The sequence below is a fragment of the Oenanthe melanoleuca genome, chromosome 2 (genome assembly GCF_029582105.1).
Source record: "Oenanthe melanoleuca isolate GR-GAL-2019-014 chromosome 2, OMel1.0, whole genome shotgun sequence".
Classification (NCBI taxonomy): Eukaryota; Metazoa; Chordata; class Aves; order Passeriformes; family Muscicapidae; genus Oenanthe; species Oenanthe melanoleuca.
The window spans coordinates 102,290,724-102,312,456 of NC_079335.1; the positions used below are offsets into that span (position 1 = coordinate 102,290,724).

Consider the following 21,733-nt stretch of genomic DNA (forward strand, 5'->3'; position numbering starts at 1 on the left):
AGGGAGAAAATTAATTTGTATTTTTGACAGCACAGGGCTTTAAACAGGCTCAACTATTCCTGTGAAGCTTCACCTGGAAGCCTAGATTACTTAATTTGACATTGCTGCCAAAATCAATTCTTGTCCAATGGGTTTTATGCACATTTCTTAGTACTTCTGTAATGTTGGGAGAGGGTGACTATTGTCTGTGAGGCAGAAATCCAAAAGAGTATATAAAATCAGGTAATCGTACTATACCACTGTGGAGATGGTAATGGGAGGAGAATGCGGAAGGGCTGCAGCTCCATATTTCTGTGCAGTTTTCATAAAGAAAGAAGGTGGAGTAGGATTTTTTACTGGAGTGGCTTTTTTTTTGGTTTACTTCTCTCCTGCTTGTTTTGGGTTTGTTTCCCCATCAGTCTTCAGGGTTGGATTGCACCTTTCCTCTCAGCACCAGTACAATTTTTCTTATATCTTTTACATATGCAAAGCCCACACTCTAGGCTTTAGATAAAATCATGGAATTATCTCACTTGGAGGGGACCCAGAAGGGTCATCGAGTCCAACTCTTGAGTGAATGGTCCTTACAGGGATTGAACCCACAGACTCGGTGTAATTAACACCATGCTTTAACCAACTGAGCCAATCTCAAGGTCATCTGAAGGTGGAACTGTTGAAGATCACATTTTTAAAGGAATAGAGTTGCTGGTCTCCTCATTCTAAATGCACTTTCTCCAGGTTTGATTTTTTTTTACTTTTCCTATGTTTGAGAATATTAGCATTTAAATGACCCCTTTAAAATGGTGATATCAACACCCTGTTGACCAGAACAGGGATGAGGAGAGAGAACAGTTTTACTGGGTTTTGTTTGGCAACATCTTGTGTAAAATGTTATAAAAAAGAGTAACTCTAGCAGTGGATTTATATTTCCAAATATTCTCCAGAGTATGAAGGTGGACAAAATGAACTTTTTATTTTTTGTTAACTCCACACAGAACTGTAGTATTTGAAAAACCAAGAAAAATAAGGAAAAGAGCTTAAAATCTCCACTTCTGCAACTTTCCAGGATGTTTTTTTCTATTGGACTGTGTATAGCTGTGGATATTGTGGTGGCTGTGATGACTCTGAGGGCTGCTGTGTAACTTAATAGTAATAGTAATTTTGTAGATTATTCCAGGTCAATGTGTTTCCCAGATTTCATATGCTTATGATAGCCACACCTGTTACAGACAGAAACCAGAAATTTGTACTCTTGGATTTTTCTTATCATATTCCTAAACACTGTCTGATCTAGAATGTGTTTGCCTGAAAAACAATAGCCAAATGGTGCTTTAATGTGGTTGGCAGGTCATTCATGCACCATCCCATCAATGTTTCTGTAGAGGAGGAAATTTTTGTGAACATCTTCCACCTTTGGTAACAGTGGCCCTCTGAAAATCTTATATTCTTAGTGGTACTCTTACAAAATTCTGCTCATGTTCAAAATGGTCCAAACAATTGTTGTGCTGGTGCTTTAGGTCTTGGTATCATTAGCTACTGTGGCTTCACACTGGCTTCCAAAATGGGACATTTTCGTTTTTTCCCCCAGTTCAGATAACTCCTTCCTGTTCAATGTGGGTTACTCCAGCTAGGGTTTAGATTTGGGGTACCTTTAGTGTTTGTGCAGCAGTTTTGGCACATGAACAGGTTAGAGTTGATTCAGTCAGATCACTACTAAGCTGTTCTCTGTTGGAAGCTGTTCAAGGCGGAACCTGGAGTATTTGAGCAAAGAGTAAGTTTGTGTGCTTGAGAAAGTCCAAAGAGAACTCACTGCTGCTCCTTGGGATTCATTTGGAAGTGAATCACAAAGTCCCTTTGAGGCCAGACAGGAAACATATTATGATAGAAAAATGTCTAACCTGGAAACTTGTTATTTTGCTTTATGCTGGCATCTATTTTGAGATTCATGCCTGTGTAAAGATTGCTGGGTTTGTCTTTCACCACTCTAGAATCTCAGCCTTTCACAATTGCTATTTAGTTTGCCCTTATAACATTTGCTTTTTGGCCTTGGTTTTGTTCCTATCCATGCAAGTGCAAAAAAAAAAAAAAAAAAAAAAAAAAAAAGTATTGAGCTAATTACAGTGTCTAGATCAGTAAGGCTTTCTGAATTTTTGACCCTACATTGGTAACTCACTGACAAGGGCTCTACACAGCTATTTGATTGCTACCACAGAGTTAGCCCTCTGGAAAAAAAAACAGTTATGTATATGTAGAAAGAAGAAAGCTGATGGAAGTGTCAGACTACTTGGTTTCTTTCCAGTCCTACTTGCTGGAAGAATCAGCTTGGCCCCTCCTTGGTGACTTTTGCATGGTCTGTGGGTAAATATGAGAGGAACTCCTGCTCATGCCTGTTCTTTCTCTGTTATGTTTTGGTTCAATGATGAATGAAAATAGGATGTGTTGCTTTAGAGAACAGCCTCCATCCACATCTGCAATGGTAAAAGTCAATCTATAATCATGTGTTGCTGCAACATTTGATATCCTGGATTGATTGCTGCTCTAGTCACACAAAAGCAACAAAAATAAGTGGAAATTGTTTGATTTAATACAGTGGCTGTCTTTCCTCTGAAGTCAAAATTTTGTCTTTGTATTGCTTCACCAGAAAAGTCTTATATAATTCAATTATTTCTGTACATTATTCTAAATTTATATTTTCTTTTACTTTGCACACTTTTTTGACCTCAAGTTAACTGATTGCTGATTAACTCAGGATTGATAAGAGTTCTGTAAATACTAAGAGAGTTGCTGTCTAAATGTTTTGTTTTTGGACTCAGACATTTGTTCTGTAATCCCTGTCTCAGTCATGGAGAAAACGTCATGATTAGAGCTTTTTGTGAAAAATCTCTGGCAAAACAGGTCCTGTCATTTGAAGTGCTACCAGTTTGCAAACACTGCACTTGTTTCTCTGTCTTCCATAATTTCAAGTTTGTTTGCTACTTAGCTGAAGTCAGCCCCTGGAAGAAAGCAGCTGTTTTAAAAACTGGCCTGAGAAGAGTGCTGTGAAGTTTGGCTGACATGCTGCAGAAAGTTGCAAGGATCCATGCACATTTGGGAGATGACAAAACTCATTTGTTGTGGTGATTGTTCTTGGTGGTTTAGCAGAATCTGCCACAGCTTGGAAGCTCTTAGTTTGCAGGAGCACAGAAGTGACATTCTGCTGAAGGATCTCCTACTATGGAAAATATTTTAAATTTTACTGCTGATAAAAGCACGTTGAGGGTATTTGCCCCTGTTTTTAAGGCTTTCTGAACATCAGGATGTTTTTTGTTTATTCATTATTACTGGCTACACAGATATAGGTTGTAGCATAAAAGAACCAAGGCCATGAAATCCAAAGAGAAAATCTTATCACTCCTCTGATTTGAGTAAGGCTGTAGCCCAGTCTGTGCTTGGATACATAATAAACAGTGCCAGCGCTATCTTTAGGCATGAGTACTGCAGCTCACAGCTGGCAGAGAAGGACTTCAAACCAATGTTCCTTTGATGTTTGCTGTGTTTTCTCCACTGACAGTTACACAAGCCAGTCCTCCTTGAGACTGGTTCTTCTTGAAAAGGTGGGAGGAATTACTGCTTTACCAAAAGGGAGAAAAGCCCCAAAACTGTAACCACGTTCTGGGAGAGAATTAGAGAATTGAATCAGTGATTGGAGAGCTTGGAGTCCTAGAGCTCTTCTTAGCTGAATGACACTGCTGTGCAGCTTGCTGTGAGGGAAATTGCAAAGCAGGAGACCTGGGGAGAAGGTGCAGAAAGGAAAGAGGGACCTCTTTGTTGACCTTTTGAACACAAGTCTGCCCAGTGTGGAGTTGCAGCCAAGGCTCTCAAATAAAACTATGAAATAGATTTATGAGGCACAAGAAGGGGTTAAATAAGAGAGAATTTTTTAAAAAAATTCTTTCTAGCTCCCTTATTTCTTATATGTTTAAGTGGTGTTTTAAAAAGGATATCTATCTTTGGTGCAATTTTTACTGTTTACCATCCTAGCTACACATCTTTCAACAATGCTGGTGACTCTGACATCAGTATTAGTGGTGGAGACTACAAGTAAATAAGAGTTCTCCAGGCAACAGATTAAATGTCATTGGACAGAAGATGCTTAATGTGTAAACCTTTATTATTTTGTATCAAAGGCTTTTTACGCAAATGCTTTACCAATTAAGAATGTCTAGATATGCTTTTTTTCCTAACAGAAGTTAACACAAGTATTCTGAACAAATATTTGAAATTGAAATTTGGGGTGTTCTTTACCAGTTACTGAACTGCTTTTGTTCACAGCAAATTGCTAGCAATTTACTGCCTCTTATTGTATGTATGTCCGTGAATTTTATGGCTCAAGTACAGGATAGGGGGTTGGGTTGTATGTAGTAATTAAAGTACAGATGTTTTAAAGTGTTTTTCCTCACATGCAAGTTTTAATTTTGCAGACGATATCAGAAATTGCAGAAGATAATGAAGCCCTGGTAAGAACTTGATTAGACCATCACCTTGTATACTACCTCTTCTTTGCATGACTGAGTTCAGGCCTTGTGATAATCTTTATATGTAAATATGACTGTGCGTATTCATCAGCAAGTCTTCAATCTTCTCTGTTTTCTGCTCTTTGATGCCAGTTAAAATTGTCTGATGAAGCCTTTTTTTGATTTGCTTGTGGAATGAGTGCTTCATTTCTGTAACTTCAGCAGGGCCTTTTACTGTTTCTGAAGTAAGGCTTTTGCTTTGTTTTCTTTTTTTAATTTCAGCAAAAAATAATTTCCCTACCTTTCCCAATTCCCTCTTGAATTTCATTGGCTTATGTGGTTGATAGTTGGCAATTCTAATGGTCAATATTAGTGAGGTGAAAAGTAAGGTCATTGCCCCAGTTTGAATTCCTATTATTTGCTGGTCCCAGGTAATGCTAGTTGCTGCAAATATCGGCATAAAGGAAAACTGTAAAATAATAAATGGCCTCATATCAGAATTTCCTTGCCTATTTCCCCAATGATTTTGAACAGACTACTTCTGTTTGCTCAGAGTTAAGCACAGGCTTTGGTAAATTTGAATCTCAAGGGATGTTCTAATATCTTGATTAGCTTGCAAATTTGACATGTCAAGCATAGCTAAAACCCAAGGAAGCAAAAGAATAATCAGTTAAGCATATGTCTGTCATTCTGAGAGCTTGATGTGATTTATTATGCAGGAAATTTAGCTCCCCATCTAAACCTGTGTTAAATCATACTTTCATAAATCTGCTGTAAGCCAAGTTCTGAAACATTTATTTTTAAATCATTTCCTAATAAATAAATAATACAGTAAGAAGAAATTTGGCAGGAAATTTAAATCCTTCTGCTAAGTTCACTTCTTAACCTAATACAAAGTAATTTGTTTCATAATAGAGAAGTTTAGACTATGAGGAAAATTCTTAAAGTGGCACGTGGCTTATGGAATTCTTGGCAGCATCAACCTGGCAACATGACCTGGAGGTTGTGCTACCATTCAGCAGGACTGTGAAAGGCTGGACAGCTGGGCAGAGAGAAATATAATAAGGTTCAAATAAATGAAGTGTATGGTCCTGCACCTAGGGAGGAAAAACCTCAAACACAAGTACACCTTGGGGACTGACCTAGTAAAGAGAAGCTCTGCAGAGAAGGATCTGGGGGTCCTGGAGCATGACAACTTAACCATGAGCTGGCAGTGCCCTTGGGGCCAGGATGGCCAATGGTATCCTGAGAAGACTGAGGCCAGCAGGTCGAGGGGGTGATTCTTCCCCTCTACACCACTATAGTGAAGCCACATCTGGAGTGCTATGTCCATTTTTGGCCTCCTCAGTACCAGAAAGACATGTAGCTCCTGGGACAGGTCCACTGGAAGGCCACAAAGATAATTAGGGGTCTGGAGTATCTCTCTTAAGAGGAGAGACTGCAGGAGCTGGGCCTGTTTAGTGTGGAGAAGACTGAGAAGGGATCTCATTAACACAGATAAATATCTCTAAAGCAGGTGCCAGACTCTTTTCTGTGGTTCCCAGCAACAGGACAAGGAGCAGTGGCTATAAGCTAAAACACAAGAAGTTCCACCCCAACGTGAGAAAAAAACTTCTTTCCATTGAGGGCAGCAGAGCACTAGAACAGTCTGCCCAGGGATTTCTTGGAGTCTCCCTCTCTGGAGACATTCCAAACCCACCTGGGTTCCTGAGTAACCTGCTCCAGGTGACCCTGCCTTGGAAGGTGGCTTGGACCAGATGATCTTCAGAAATCTCTTCCAGCCCTAAAAATTCTGTGATTCTGTGATCACCTCTGCTGAGACTAGGTATCTCGTGTCCTTTTAGATTGTGTCCTCACTGCTGTGAAAATAGTTCTTTGAGGAAGAATAGTTACAGTCTTTCATCAGCTCTCTGTTTCCAAATTCTATTAGACTGTAGGCTTCTATGGATTGTTTGTCCTCAGGACAGTACTGGAATACTGACTTAGAGTTGCATTGCACCCTGGTTTTAGGATCTGATCTGACTGATTACCTGAATTTATTTTTTACACTGTTTACTTTTGTTTACTTATGAGAACAAGGCTTTACCCACTTGATCCTTATTAAGATACTTATTAAGAAGATCCTTATTGGTCAGTGTAGATGTATCACATCAGTGAATACAGTAGTAAAGAATGTGTCTGTGACTAAAGTCTATTGTAACTTTGGAAGTCAACTCCTGCCACTTCCTGAAACTTCAGTTTACTCAGTTTAATATTTTGATTTCCAGAAGTAGTATGTGAGATACTATAAGTAACACAAATTATTGAATTTGGGACTTGTACTGAAAAAGATACCAGGGCCATTGCTGAGGATATGAAACCAATAGTTTGGGAAGCTGTCTTGCTTATATGTTTTGAAGAGTTTACACTAGTGGTCTATGAATGTAATTATCCAACATCCTGACTATATCCACCCATATATTAATGGGAAAAGATCTAGTGAAATGAGAAAAATAAAAAACAACACAGAGCTTGATATCACAAACTAAACTATAACACTTCTTAGCATCCACTTCCCATCTTCTTGACTAAAGATACTTAAAGGAACCAAACGCTAGTTTGAAAAACAAGTTACTTTGGATGTACAGGATGACATAATAAATTTTAAAAAAATCCCATGAAACAGCTCTATTAATTGACTTCTGCATTGCAGTGCTAAATTGTAGTCAAAGATAACTGATTAGAAAGTGATGTTTTTTCCTGTACAGTGACTCCTGGGCTTTTTAGAAAAGTAATCCATTTGAGGAAATTACCATGAAATGAACAAAACCAGGAATTTTAAAACGGAGAATAAGAAATAAAAGGTAATTCTAATCACATATTCAGTGTGTAATTGTTCCTCTGGGCTAGTTTCCCATGCTTAATGTACTTTTAAGTGGATTTAGTCATACTCCGTAGTAAGAGTATCTACACTTGGGTTTATGTAAGAATATTTGCAGTTATGTTTTAAATTCATACCTTATTTTTCATTAATGAAAATTAATTTGCAAACATAGTGAAACCCCCATACAAGGGATACAAAGCTATTTCATGTTCTTGGAATGCAAGGGATTTGAAATCAGTAAGGCTGATCCCTTTTAATGATTTAATGAAACTGTACCACAAAGAAATATTTCAGTAGTGTTTAGCTAGTGTAATGAAAAAAAAATCTCTGTCAATTGCTGTGGAACAGTTATGTGCATTTTCTGTAATCATCTAGAAATATAGGAGCAGCTACTACTCAGATTGTTCCATCATTTTCATCTGTACTTAGTGTAAGGAAAATTAAAGCACAAACACCAGGGCTTTATGTCCAAAAAGGAGACAGAGGAGTCCTTTTTGCTTTATTCAAATAAAGGAAGAGGCCATGGGGCATTCCCCTGGGATCTCTCAATTTTTTGGAGGACACAGCCTCCCTTTTTATCCTGTTTTCCCAGCCACTTTTCCCTCTGTCTTTCCCCATCAGCTGAGCTACTTGAGAGGCACAGACTTCCCGGAACACCTGACACGTAAAATTCCCCTCTAATGTATAACCCTTCCTTTTAATTTTTAATTCTTATAGAATTCATAGGTTTTCCCCCGTTGTTTTTTTCCTCTTCGATATCCAGTTTCATTTATCAGCAAACCTACAGTTTGTTTGTAAAGGCAAATCTCTTTCCTCATTCATCAATCAATGGAATCCTTCCCATTGCTTCTTTTAGCTCTTGGTGCTAACCTTATCTACCAGCAGATCTACAGCTTGTTTGTAAATACAAATGTGACATTTCTCTCTTTAGTACCAAGTAGGCGTGAATTGCTCCTCCTTTGATTTGACAGAGGCTTAGTTCTACCCTTGGAAAGGTTGCTTGAAACAAGGCAATATAGAAGCAGTGGAGAGGAGCCATAGCAATGTAAAGTTCACATCTTGCTGGCAAAGCATCCTGCTGCATCATCAGTCTTCGTTTTAGACTTAGTTAAATTCTGGCCCCCATGGGTTTTCCAGAGCTCTTGGCTTCTGAGGATTAGATATATTCTACTCCCCTATTTAAATTTATTCATGGCCATTTATCCTTGACAGCTCCAATTTAAAAAGCTGTTCTTACACTTTCATGTTGACCTCGGTGATGTCAGACTTTTCAGCTGCCCAGTATAAGGGACTTAATTAACCACTCCTGCATTTGCTAGTAGGCTGCTACTCTCCTGTTACCTCCTACCCAATTAAATTGTTTTCTTTCCCTTGCAAAATTAGAGCTCAGCTTTGATTCTGTTTCAGCCACGAAAGTGGTTTGTGTAAAGGTTTACATTCTTTGGCTTCTAGCAGTGGGCTGTGGCTGTACACTGGTTGTGACAGACAAGTAATAATTAATTTCCAGATTCTACTACACGAAAGTATTTTTTAAAACATGAGACACTCCATCTAGCTTCGTAAAAGCTTGTATTCCTTTGTTACCTGATTACAGTTGAGCCTGACTAATTATCTTGATTTACATAGTCATTTGAGCAGCCAAGTATTTTTCCCTCCATGAGAGGGATAAAACATTCATTTTATGTGTTCAAAACATAGATTGAAATTTTTTAAAATTTTTTTAAAGACATCTAGGGGATTTGGGTGCTAAACTATCATTAATTTATTTTGAAAAGTAATCCAAGCTGCTCTAGGCATCTTTCAAAATAAGCACACAAGGTAAAAGACAGTTTAGCATGTAGAAAGGATGCTAGGAAGGCATGTGATAGACAGGTGTGGTAATTAGGGTCACATGCACAGTCCTGTAAGTTTTGTTTTCAGGAAAGAAAAACTAGTATCAGAATGTATGGAATGGTTTGGGTTGGTTTTTTTTCCCCACAGTTTCCTAAGGTAAGAACACAGAAAATTCTTAGGAATTTAAGTTAACAGGTTTGACCAGGTATTTCTCTAAAGCCTAGAGATGTAGAAAGCAGCTGTTGCCTTAAACTTCAGTCAGGTGTGTCAGAGAGGTTGAGGAACCACAGACTGTATTAAAGCATGGCCATCCACTGGAATGGCTCAGGCTGGGACAGCTGATAGTCTTGCAAACCTCAGCTTTCTGCCACCTAACAGGCTTTTGCCAAGACCTGCTGTGGGTGAGGAGATGCTTCATGACCAGCTCTCACAATGGGGGTTAGAAGAGGGGAGTCAGCAAAGAACAGTGAAATTTCATCACTTGTCCCAATGTAAGGCATCCAAAGAGCCAGAGCAGCATTCAGGAGGGCTTGTAGAAGAAGTAGCTTACCTGAGAGCAAAGTTTATCAGGATGTCAGTGTTAATAAGATACAAAATTACAATTACATATGGCATCTTTCTGATAATTTTTCTCTTCCTGCAGCATTAAAAAGCACCTTCATTAGGAATTATCCTCAAACTATTAAGTAATTTAACCAGAGCAGCAAGGGTTTCATAGTAATAGAACTGTTATGCCTTGTGCTATGGATTATTCTAAAAGGATTTTATGAAGAGGCCCCACTACTTTTTTGACTTTTTGTGTGATCAAAACTCTTTCAGAGACCTTGAATTAAACAGCTCCTACCTGTCATAGTTAAGTTGAGACAGACAGGGCTGGTATCACCACCATCGCAAATTCTACAAGCCTTCTTTTACAGACCTCTTTCTCATGCAACTCTGACTTCTTTTATGCACCTCTCTCTGATAACTCTGATTTCTTCTCTAATTGGAAGCTTCACACTGCACTGATTCTTTTTCTTATAGGCAGTTCCACATAGCTCTGACTCCTTCTTTCATTCTGCATGGCTAGCTAACCCAAAGCTGTCCCTTGCTGAGCTGCCTGGCCCCACCTGTCAGTCACAGAATACCTTCTTACCTTATCCTACCCTTTACACAACTGCATGTCCCTTACTTCCTCACAGCACAACCAGTAGACTCTTAAACTTAAGCTCCAAATGCAAGTGCCTGTAACTGCTAGCCAGCTATCGCACTCCTTTATATCCCCCAAACTGATTGGCCAGACACAGATGTTTCCAGTCCTTGGTAATCAGTACAGCTGCAAGTCATTGGGGGAGATTCTCTCCTGTACTATCTTTTTGGCATAGCTCTCCACACCTACCATGCTTTTTTTTAAAGATTGCTGATTTTATAAACTAGTTTTGATTCCCTTGAAATTTCTAGCCTCTATTCTGTTTGCTGCTCTTAATAGTGTGTGTCCGTGTGTGTCTGTTTTGAAACTAATTACTTGAAAGTCTGTTTCTACCTATCTGCTTGTATTTAACCACTTAACAATGAATCAACACCCTTCCTTTCCCCCTGCAGATGCTTTAATCCTAATCTTGCCCTAGTTACCCTGCAGATTGCTTTTATCTTTAGCTGTGTTACTCCTATGCTTATCCCTTAAGCCTGGCTTTTGACTTTTGCAATGGTGCTTGATGTATACATGTGTGGGTAGGTGCATAATAATTAGAAGGGCATAGTGTATGTGTGGTGCTGCATAGTAATAGAGCTGAAGTATTTCTTGCTGCTTGATTAGTCCCAGTGTTGCACCTCTTCAGTCATTTATTATTTGAAGCAGAGTCACTGGAGTGACATCTGAGGTGTCTGACCATTTTAAGTTGAAAAGTGCTTTCACCTTCTGGATCCCAAATGGTTGTGCCACTGTCAGATCCACTAAAATTAGGTTTATATATTCAAACCAGAATTGTCAGATCCATTAGCCTAGTTTATTCCCCAGAGCTGTGGAGGAGCACGGATTAATCAGTATTAATCTGGTAGGATTGCTCAATAGTTTTGATTAGAAGACTTAATGAGACTGGTGAATCCAGGTTAGTCTAATCCCTTTACATCCTAGCCACTGCTGTTCTGAAGTTAAATATCCATGCACAAGTTTAATGTAGTTTTAGTAAGCCCTCTAAACTATACCTTTTGTTGATGTGGATTAATTTTCATGTACAATTTGTTTATAGAAGAGCATTGATATACTAAATACAGGTTAATTGACTAAATTTTAAAACAATAGATGAGAAGATTTATCTCTGCCAGATTATATGCTTAGTTTAATGCTGGGAGAGATTCTTATCTACTTTTCAACCTATATGGCCTAGTTTTTAAATTAAAAAATATTTTAAACTAATTTTAATAATAATAATAATAATAATAATAATATTCCTTTTATCTGTAGAAGTATTGTGAACATGCATTAGGATTTGGTGCAAGCTTTTAGAAAAAAAGCCCTTTTTAGGGTTGCTGTTTTATTTGTGGCTTCATAAATATTATGCAAAAGGAATGAATTGGGGAACATGACAGGACTGGAGCTGATTAAATTTCCTTCAGAGTTTTACTGTCATCTTAATATGAAATCCTTGGTTATTTGGAATGATGACATTTTAAATCTAGTGTAGATCTTAAATGATTTGCAATATTAAAGAAACCCCAAACAAGCAAACCAACTACAAGAACAAGAACAAGAACAAGAACAACAAAAGGCAAAAGAGCATCCTCTGCCCCCTCAAAACAAAACCCAGAATTTCTAGAGCATTTGTTTGCTGAACAAAGTATTCCCTGTGAAATTACAGTGGATTTTTAGAGATGTTATTTTCCTTGTTTGCTTTTTGCTGTAGGTTTTTCATTTTGTCGTAAGTAATCAAAGCCACTGTGCGTACCTGTATTTACTAAATGGAAAGATGTTTTGGTGTTTTTTGGGTTTTACTCACAAAATGTCAGGAATGGCAAGGGTAGTTTTGGTGGAGGAAATCTCAGTTCTGGCAAAATGTTCTTTCTTAAACAAAGAGGTGATTAAAGGCTGCATCTTGCCATCAGATTTCCCTAAATGGCAGATTAAAGTAAATCCAGCTACTGGAGTTGCCTCTGTACTGCTGTAAATGTCTTCTATCTGAGTGGAAGTTTACTTTTTTCTGTTTGGTTCATAAAGGATAGTAGGATAAACCATAGATTAAGGAACACCAATTAATTACATTGATTAACTATGGCTGTACTATTTGACTCAGGTCCTCATCATATTAAGGTTTGCAGTTCCAGTGTGACAGAGGGTTTTTTAAATTCTGTCTTTTTATTAGGTGTAAGCTACTGTATTAAAATCACTGAGACTATTCATGCTGTTTGATTGCATGATTTTGCTTTTTAATGGCTTACTGGCAGAGTACCTTGCAGGCAGTTTGACATGCCCTGAAAAGTAATTCACTGCTCCCTTTCAGGATCTCTGCACTGCTGTTTGCACTTACCACATGGAAGGGCTTCGCTGAAATCATTGTGGCTGCTAGCTGTTCGGTGCCCTGACTATGTATAGAAATGAAGCTAGTCTTTAAAAGTTGCGGTTTAACATGAAAAATTCCTGTGCATCTAGTCACATTATCCATGATGAGTTTAAACTCATTTTGAATTTACTTGAGTTCATAATAAGATGTGTTGAATTTCAAATTTACAGGTGTAAAATGTGGGGTAGTGGCCTGCAAAACCTAAATAATTTGAGCTGCACACTTTGCAATTTGATTGTTCAGAGATAAAGTAAAAGAGATGCACCTTCAGAAAAAAAGAAAGAAAGAAATCAAGGCATTAGCTGTTAGAAAGTTGCTGCTCAAGATACATAATCTCTTCTGGTGCATTTTTAAAATATATTTGCTTCCTTGTAAGAGAAGGAGTAAACTATGCTATAACTTCTCACCAATTTGCTGAATGGAGAGGTACCAAAATGTGACACCTCTCTGTGGACTTCAGTTAGGAAGATTTCATAAGTGTTAAGGAAAAAGTTCTCTTCTTTCCTCTGTTAGATCTAAATCTCTGAATTTATGAGAGAGTTTAATTTGGACTGACTGATATTTTCTTGAGCATTGCATGCAGTGTTCTCCTGAGGATTATTTCTTCTCTTACAACTGGTTTCCTCCAGTTGACTGTTCTTGTTATCCATGCTAAATTGTTTTGGAGACTGCCTAAAGTGCAGCCTCTCTTGCTCTTCTACTACCTCTTAGTCCTTAATTGGCTTCATTTTCCTGCCTTTCTGAAAGCTTCCTGCTGCTTTATTCCCTCAGTTGTTGCCCTGGTGCATTACTGGTAAATGTTGTCATGACTCCTGTCTCTTGCAGCTTTGGAGATATGTTGTCCTTTACACTGACTGCATTTGTTGAGCTGATGGATCATGGGATTGTATCGTGGGATACATTCTCTGTGGCATTCATTAAAAAGGTAAATCTGTAATCAATGCTACCTGTTCTGTATCAGTTTAAATATTTGAGGTGAGTTGTGATTTGGGTTTTTGTTTTATTTTTTTTTTTTTTTTGCCTTCCTTTTTTTCCCCCAGGTACTTCATTTAGGTCATTGGTCAAAAAAGGTACATGAAAATGGGATTAAAGCGCTGTTTCAAACTATAAATGTTTGTAGCTGCAGAATCTGGCTCAACTTCTATGGAAATCAGTTGGAGTGAATTGGGATCAAATCAGTACTAGGCTTGTTACATGAGAAATTGCTTATTCAATTACATCGTGACCTCCCTGTGCAGATAAAATAGAGTTAAAGGGACAAAAAAGTATTTTGATGTAACGTAAACTAAAATGAGTGTTGCCATATTTCTAGGAAAAAAAACCCAGCACTGAAAGATATTCTCTGGGATATTGAAAGAAGATAAATGAGTTAGTTTACTATTTGAAATTAGGATGATATCTACTGAGTTAATCAAGCTGAACTTTGCCCCTCTGAATCTTGCAGTTGAGGTATGTGGTTTTGAAACAGATCTGTCCACGATTTGCAACATATCCTTCTTTTTTTACATGTTGAAGATGTACGAAAGCAGCAGAACCATGGTAGTACTCTTTAGGTGCAGAGATTTAGAAGACTTCAGAAAAAGTTTTTGTTATTGATTTAAGCCTTTTCAGTTACTGGGGAAGAAAAACCCCGAAGCCACATAATTCTTCTTACAAAGAATTTTCAAACCTGATTGAATTTATCTTAATTTAAAATGCATTTGTACAGTTTCAAAAGGTATCAATTACTTCACTACAATTATATCAGAAGTAGTATTTAAATTATTATAACTTGTGGCAAAGAAATCTTTATTTTAACAAAGTGTGTCAGAGCAAGGTCTTTAAATTTAGTTAGAAAATTGCTACCATTGAAGGAAAACAGAAATTTACTTTTGTTGCCAAAAGTGAAAGAAGGATCAACTATGAAAAAAAGCATTAGATACTTTAGATACTAAAACCCAGCTTTGCTCATAAGAAAAAAAATAGTGCAACTGATCTGAACTTTAGTCTGGTTTTTAATTTTTTTTTTTCCAATCTTGCTGTTTAGATAGGTTTATGTGATTATGATTGTTGTTATCTTCAAATGGCAAAGAAACTTCTACAATTGCTTTTAACTGACTACAGGAGACACAAAATCAAGTCCAGAACACCTTACTTTCTAGGGGAGCCTACTATGGAGCATATGAAGAAACTTGCTTAAGTTAGTTTAGAGCATTTACTTTGTTATAGGCTCAAAACAAATGCCTTTATCCAGATTTTGTTCCGTTGATTGTATTATAATGATAGAAGAGATTGTGTTCCCCTTTTTAATGGCTCATCTCTTCTGTCAGGCACTTCTGTAGGCTTCCCTGGATAATGACCCAATTTAAAAAAAAAAAACAAATAAAACAAAACAAAACCAAAATAACCAAAAGACACAAACAAAAGCATTTTTACAAAGTACCTATGAAAACCAAAAGTGGCAAGTAAAACCAGAAGTGAAACTATTGAACAAGAAAGGGACCAAAGAGAATGATAGGAGAGTTAGAATAGAAAGAGAAGGACAGAGAATGACAGACATTGAGGAAAGAGGCTCAATAGTGTTCTGACCTGCATGCAGTTGGGAGCCAGAAAGGCAGAGCCCTCAGTGGTGCAGTGTGGACATGGGACAAACCTAGCAGAGCACCTTTGGACCATCTCTCATTTCTGTGACAGCAATCTACAACTTCATCCTCACTTGCTTTGTTGGCTTTTGACAGGCCACTTGAGGTCCTTGATGGGCTTGCTCAAGTGACTGACAGGATGGATAAGGGACCTGATAAGTTTCTGCTGAGGGGGAACTTGCAATCAAGTGCTTCTGCCTTTTGAAATTGTCTTTCATGTTAAATGAAAACTAAACTTGAATGGGGTTGAATTAGTCTGAAGTTTTCCTTGAGTAGTTTTTTAACTTAAAAATGTAGAAGCTGAAGGAGATCTCAAGGAGAATGCCTGACTGTTTCTAATAAATAACTGTTGGATGCAGACTCTCTCCCATCCTTTGAGTGCCTAAAGAATGCTATTCCAACTGCAGCAAGATTGATGCTTTCAAGGAGAACTTTGTTTCTTATTTTAAGGGAAAATTGCATCATTTGGAAAAACTTCCTTATTAAATGCAAAGTTCTCTCAAGACCTTTTTCTTACTTATGATAATATATAGTTCATTTCCAGGTTCATTTCCAGATTCCATAGTTGCCTAGAGGATTTGGATTCCAAATTAGAAAAAGTTGCAATGATTGGTTATCAGAATTGTCCTGGTTGTGGCTAGGACAGGGTTAATTTTTGCAGTACCTAGGAGTGGGTATGGCTAGGACCCAGAGGTTATTCTGTACCACTTCACATCATTTTCTGCAGACAGAGGGAAGGAACCCTTCTGGATTGGGGTAGTGCGGCTGTGGTTGAGGTATTCCCAGTTTCCATGTCGTGAGCATTCACGTGTGAATTGTTCACCTCTCTCCTGCTCTCTGTTATTGATAGTGTTGCTGTTACTGTTCTTTTTCTTTATTTATTGCTGTTTCTAGTAAATTGTTCTTATCTCAACCCATGATATTTACCTTTAGTGCCTCCAGTTCTCCTCAGACCTGTCATAGGAAGTAAGGGGGAGTGAGTGAGTGACACATTGTTTGGGGTGTTTCGGTGGGAGCACTGAACTGGGAAATACCATTCCTGAACTATGACAAAAATGCACTATACAAATTTGGTACTTCCATTAGCTCCTACAAGATGAGTAATAAAGTTTGTAGTATTGTTTGAGATTTTTTTTTTTAAATCTTTAAAAATTATTTATGTAATTGCTGTTTCATAAGTGTATGATGCGGAGCCCTAATGTTGAAAATATATTGTGCAGAAAAACAAGGTGGCAGTCAGAAAAGTATGTCTGTGTGTCACAACTGTCAGTTGTTTTTTCTGTAGTCATGTGCAGCCCTAGATCTTTACTTTAAAATTATATGCTCCCTCTAAGATTTTACTATGCATTAAATCTTAGCAGAGACCACAACTTGAACAGATTTTTCTGTACAGAAGGATAGTGCAGGCAAATAACTAATGAACATGCATAATGAAAATAAGATCTGTTTCTTTCACTGTTTTTTCCCTATGTGTTCTTCTCTCTGGTGCAGCTTTTAATAATAGTAATAATAGTAACATTATTATATTATTATTATTATTATTATTATAGTAATAGTAATAGTAATAGTAATAATAATAATAATAATAATAATAATAATAATAATAATAATAATTTAATTACTTTTTAAAAAAGTTTTTTACAAAAACTTTTGAATTCTGTCTTGTGCCTTAAGTGACGCTGAACCAGGAAGAGAACTCGGATGATATAATTTAGTTTGCTGCAGGTTTATCATCTACCCTCAGTTTACATATTTAGCTCCTGTTTCAGAGACCATGAATGTGTAAATTTACAGTCAGATTCCAAATTTCCCTTGAAATTGATACAAAGTTAGGCACCCAGACTCTTCTTTTGTATGTGGCTATAGATGTCCGAAGAGGATTATACAGATTTTAAGGCTACAGGTATTTTGCTGAAGAAATAATTTTATCCTTACTGTGACACACCCATGTGTCAGGTTTTCTTGTGAAAGCGCAAAGCAATCAAGCTGATTCTTTCTGGAAAAGATGTAGTATTTCAGGAGCTTGCAATATTTTATCAACCAAATTTTTGTGTGTGTTGCTTAATAAGCAGAAAATAGCAAATTAACACAACTTTGACCTCCTGTTGATTCTTGTCTCTTCCCAAGAAGGACCCCCTTTTTATTCCCCACATCCAGAATGTCAAGTGTGGGAATAGGATTCCTTTTTAATGCAATTTTGTTCTCTGTGGAACTTGCATGAATTATTTTTCAAGGTAGACAAGCATATTATTTCTGGCCAGACTTCATACTTAGCAAGGTGGTTATGACTACACATTACTTGACATGCAAATTGCCCGGCAAATGTTTTACATCTATGTTCAGTGTGATATGTCTTTTTAAACACACAAGATAGCTTTATACCTTGTGTTTGTGTTTATGATAAAAGATGTTATGTCCAAGGTCAGAAGAATAAATGAGGCTAAGGCAACCTTTCCTAGATAGAGGTTCCAGTTATCTATGCTGTTACATTTCTGCAGGTCCCTGATATGAAAATGTTATATCCCAGTGAAGCATTAACTGCCACTTGAAAGAGCTGCTGCACCAATAATAATTCCTAAAGATCAGGGCTCCTAAAGAGGTGACAGAAATCTGGCAATTTTGGACCCAGTCTGGACACACTCTTTTCCTGCTGCACAAGCAATCCCTGGATGCCTGAAAACTGAGGCATCCAAGGGGCACTTGGTTCAATGTAAGGAGTGCAGAATTGCTCTTTGTGCACACTGTCACTGTTGTGAGCCCTGTGGAGATCTGACAGCTCTGTCTGCAATTCATCAAAACACATCTGGATTACCATTAAGAGAAGTGGGGTAGCACAGTGCTTCTGACACGCAGATTGTTGCTCTAAACAGCACATTGTTCTTTGTATACTATTGTAAATATTACTTGGCTCAGGTCTTACTGGGAGAAGATACTGAGAGTCCAAAACAGAAAAAGGCTTATTGAGTTGCTTCTCTCCTCCTGTTTTCTATGCATTCATGGCTTGATTCTTTACAGAAAATAAAGTAAAAGTATATTCTCTGAATTTAGTTTCATTTGGTATAGGATGTTCCTTCTGTGGTAATGCAAACCAAATAGCAGAGCAAACAGCAAAAAGTAAAAGTGCTGAAATAGATAAGAAAAAGAAAAATCTGACCCTCTTTCCTTCTTGTCTCCAGCCAAAGTTGGCTGTTTTGCTCCTTCAGAACAACTTAGGATGTCACAAGTGCAAAACAATACCATTATCCATGTGTCAACAATTTAACGTGACTTTTACAGGCAGCTGGACAGCTTTTCCAAGCATAGGGCAGGTCTTTCTTCTTTTCTAAATGGAAACAATTCTTAGGTGTCAGAAAGCATCTAGAACTGGAAACAGTACAACTACAGTATTGGCTTGTAGCAGGAGTACTGAAGAGATGTGTGAAATTTCTGGAAGGAACATGCCAGACTTGAAACAGGGCCACTGTAGTCTGTTACTTGGCTATAGAGAGCAAGTAACTATGGTCACACTATACTTCTGTCTGTGCTTTCTTGGGTGCCTTTCATTTTGACTGTGCTGGTGTTGGTGAATTTGAAAAAAACATGTAGTTCTTGCTTCCTGCATCAGCAGAAGGCAGGTTTCTTCCTGGAAGGCTGGGTACATGGGCTGGGCAGCATGGAGGTGAATGTGTGTGGCCATATCTTACTGCACAGCTGTGTTGACTCTGCAGATGAGTGTGAAGGTTGTCATTGCCACACTGCAAAATAGCAGAGATCAAACTTGGTTTTAATTAATGTGCCATTTGCTTGTGGCAGCTTGCAGTAAAAGGGAAGATTGTTAATGAAAAGCTGGACTCTAGACAGAGTTACGGAACCAGTTGTCCTGTTCATCAACAGAGTTTTAATTGGTAACCTGGAAAGAGCTTTCAGCATTATTAGTAATAGCAAGCAGAAGAAAAAGGCATGTTTTTCTAGATTGTGTTTTGCCAGAAAGCTAGATTATATATTTGACTTTGGAAACATTTGTCTTAAGCCTAGATATTTTTGAGAGAATATTGGCTGCACAGTTTTTTTTCTGGAGAAAATGAGAACTACTTTCCTTGTTTTTTCCAAAGATTCCTACACAAAAATTATAAATGTTTAATTTTTAAATGCTGATTTATCATGTTCGTAATGGAATGATGAAGCATACATTTCAGTCATGTGAATATTGACAATAACCTTTGGTGACTTGTGCCAGCTGTAGAACCTGTGCTACTGTGTTCTTTGATAGTTTATGCTGTGCCTGGTTCTTCATTTTCAGATATTGACTGATAACTGCCATGTGGATGTGACTACCTTTTATCCTAATGTCTTTCTGAACCATGTCAAATAGTTTTCTTTCTTACTTTTCCCTATTTTCATGACAAGATGCAAATTCTCTGAATGATTGTGTTTATAGATAGCAAGCTACGTGAACAAATTTGCCTCGGACATCTCTATCCTGCAGCGTTCTCTGGCAATCCTGGAATCAATGGTGCTCAATAGCCATGACCTGTATCAGAAAGTAGCACAGGAGATCACAATTGGGCAGCTAATTCCACATCTGCAGGGGTGAGTATCTTTGACTACCGCTTGATATGCTGGATATTTTTTCCCCCAAAAATAGCACAACATTTGGAGAAAAACCAGTGGTATAAAGACCAGCAACCACCTTTATGATTCCTATGTCCACTACAAGTGACTGCATAACTGGTAACAATCTTTCTGGAGTTGCCTGGTCATTAGGTTTTTAAAATTTTCTTTCACTTGTTTGTTTTTCTATAAGCTACCTATGTAGTTGGAAATGGGGAATGAAGAGAAGAGCGCTCTGTGGTAATGAAATGCTTAATGCCATTAGCATACAGATGGGGTTGTTTTGCTTGCCAGACTCTGGGAAGTGTGTAAGACAAAAATTGGTCAAATTTTGCTGAATGTATATTTGAAAAGGGAAGAGCTTTTTCTTAAATAGTAATGTGAAGTGCTTAAATGGATGAAAGCTGCCTCTTGTAGCATAGAGTAACATACTGTGCATAGTTATGCTTGTCTCCCACCTGGGACATTTTCAATGCACCTGAAAAGCTTTAATACCAGCAGATGCATTTCAAGAAGCCTTTAGAGAAGATTACTCTTCCTATCTCCAGCTGTTGTGCACCTCATGGAAACCATGAGTTATCAGACTCTTGCTATCGTTTGTGGAGGGTCAATGGCAGTTCATTCCAACTTTTTTTGAATCCTGAGTCTCCCTTCGGGACATTATTTCTCTCTCAACAATAAAGACAGCCTGGTCATGACCAGCCTTGTTTTCCTAACTTACATGGCTAGCATGAAGTGCAAACAGCTCCTCCACTTCTACCTGCAGAAATGCAGCTGGAAGATCAGTTTCTACAGCTCATGTGCATTTGTGTTCTTCTCTCACATTTACAACATTGTTCCAAACAGGTCAGACCAAGAAATCCAGACGTACACCATTGCGGTAATAAATGCACTCTTCCTTAAGGCGCCAGATGACAAGAGGCAGGTAAGTTGGTGGGGGTTTATACCTATGCATCTCTAGGAGAAAAAGTGTTTCGTATTCATGCCTGCAGTTGTCCCAGTCACACTTTTCCTGCAGTTAATTCAAACTGAAACTAGTTCTATTTCTTCATGCTGGGGCATAATTCATTTTAATGGAAGTACCTTCATCTTGCACCAGTATTAGGAAAAATTAAGCATTCTTCCATGCTTTTGTAGTTCCCTGTGACCTCATATGAACTATATTGACTGTGGCTAACTGTAGTATTTATTGTACTGAACTCTTTGCCAGCACAGCTTGCAAACCCAAGCTGTTTTTGGTGGAATGTTTTTCCCCGAGATTTTTTATTAAAAAGTGTGTTTCTTTTGAAAACAAAAATATCTTGCTGTGTAAGCATTTAATGACTTTTATAGTGTGCTATTTTAAGTTATCTTTAGTGCCAGATATCAGGAAATATTTCAAGATTGCTACTTGATGTTAAATGGGGATGGTATGTGAAGTCTTATGAAAAAGCTAAGTTTTATCTGTGTTTATGAAGTTACTAGCCTGTGTCAAAACAGATTTAGTAATTAATTTATTTAACATTTCTGTCACTGGGAACAGTGATTATAATTGTTGTGGTGACATACTGTTACTGTCCAGAACAAGTTCACTGAGAGTTGCTGATCAGTTCTGACAAGGACTTTCCTTAGATTTATTTACATTTTTAAATGTTGGAGACTGTTTAAACAAACATCAAAGCCCTAATGAGGGTTTTTGAGGGGGGTTGGTTGTTTTTTTGGGTTTTGTGTTCTTAAAAATATTTTTAACATTGCAAACAGGGAAAAGTATAACCATGATTTAATTAGGAAAAAAAGGCTCTTTCACTCCTCACCCCCTCTTTTTTCCTTCTTCCTCCA

At 37.7% G+C, this 21,733-nt stretch overlaps 1 protein-coding gene across 10 annotated transcripts in view; it reads left to right on the plus strand.

Moving 5' to 3' along the window:
• The window catches only part of ELMO1 (engulfment and cell motility 1), a 312,086-nt gene that overhangs the window by 96,173 nt on the left and 194,180 nt on the right, over positions 1–21,733 (plus strand). For all 10 annotated transcript variants that reach the window (XM_056483191.1, XM_056483198.1, XM_056483192.1 and 7 more), the window contains 4 exons: positions 4,440–4,475; positions 13,530–13,629; positions 19,743–19,894; positions 20,762–20,840. In XM_056483191.1, the coding sequence (XP_056339166.1) occupies positions 4,440–4,475; positions 13,530–13,629; positions 19,743–19,894; positions 20,762–20,840 (367 nt within the window). The remainder of the gene's footprint in view (positions 1–4,439; positions 4,476–13,529; positions 13,630–19,742; positions 19,895–20,761; positions 20,841–21,733) is intronic.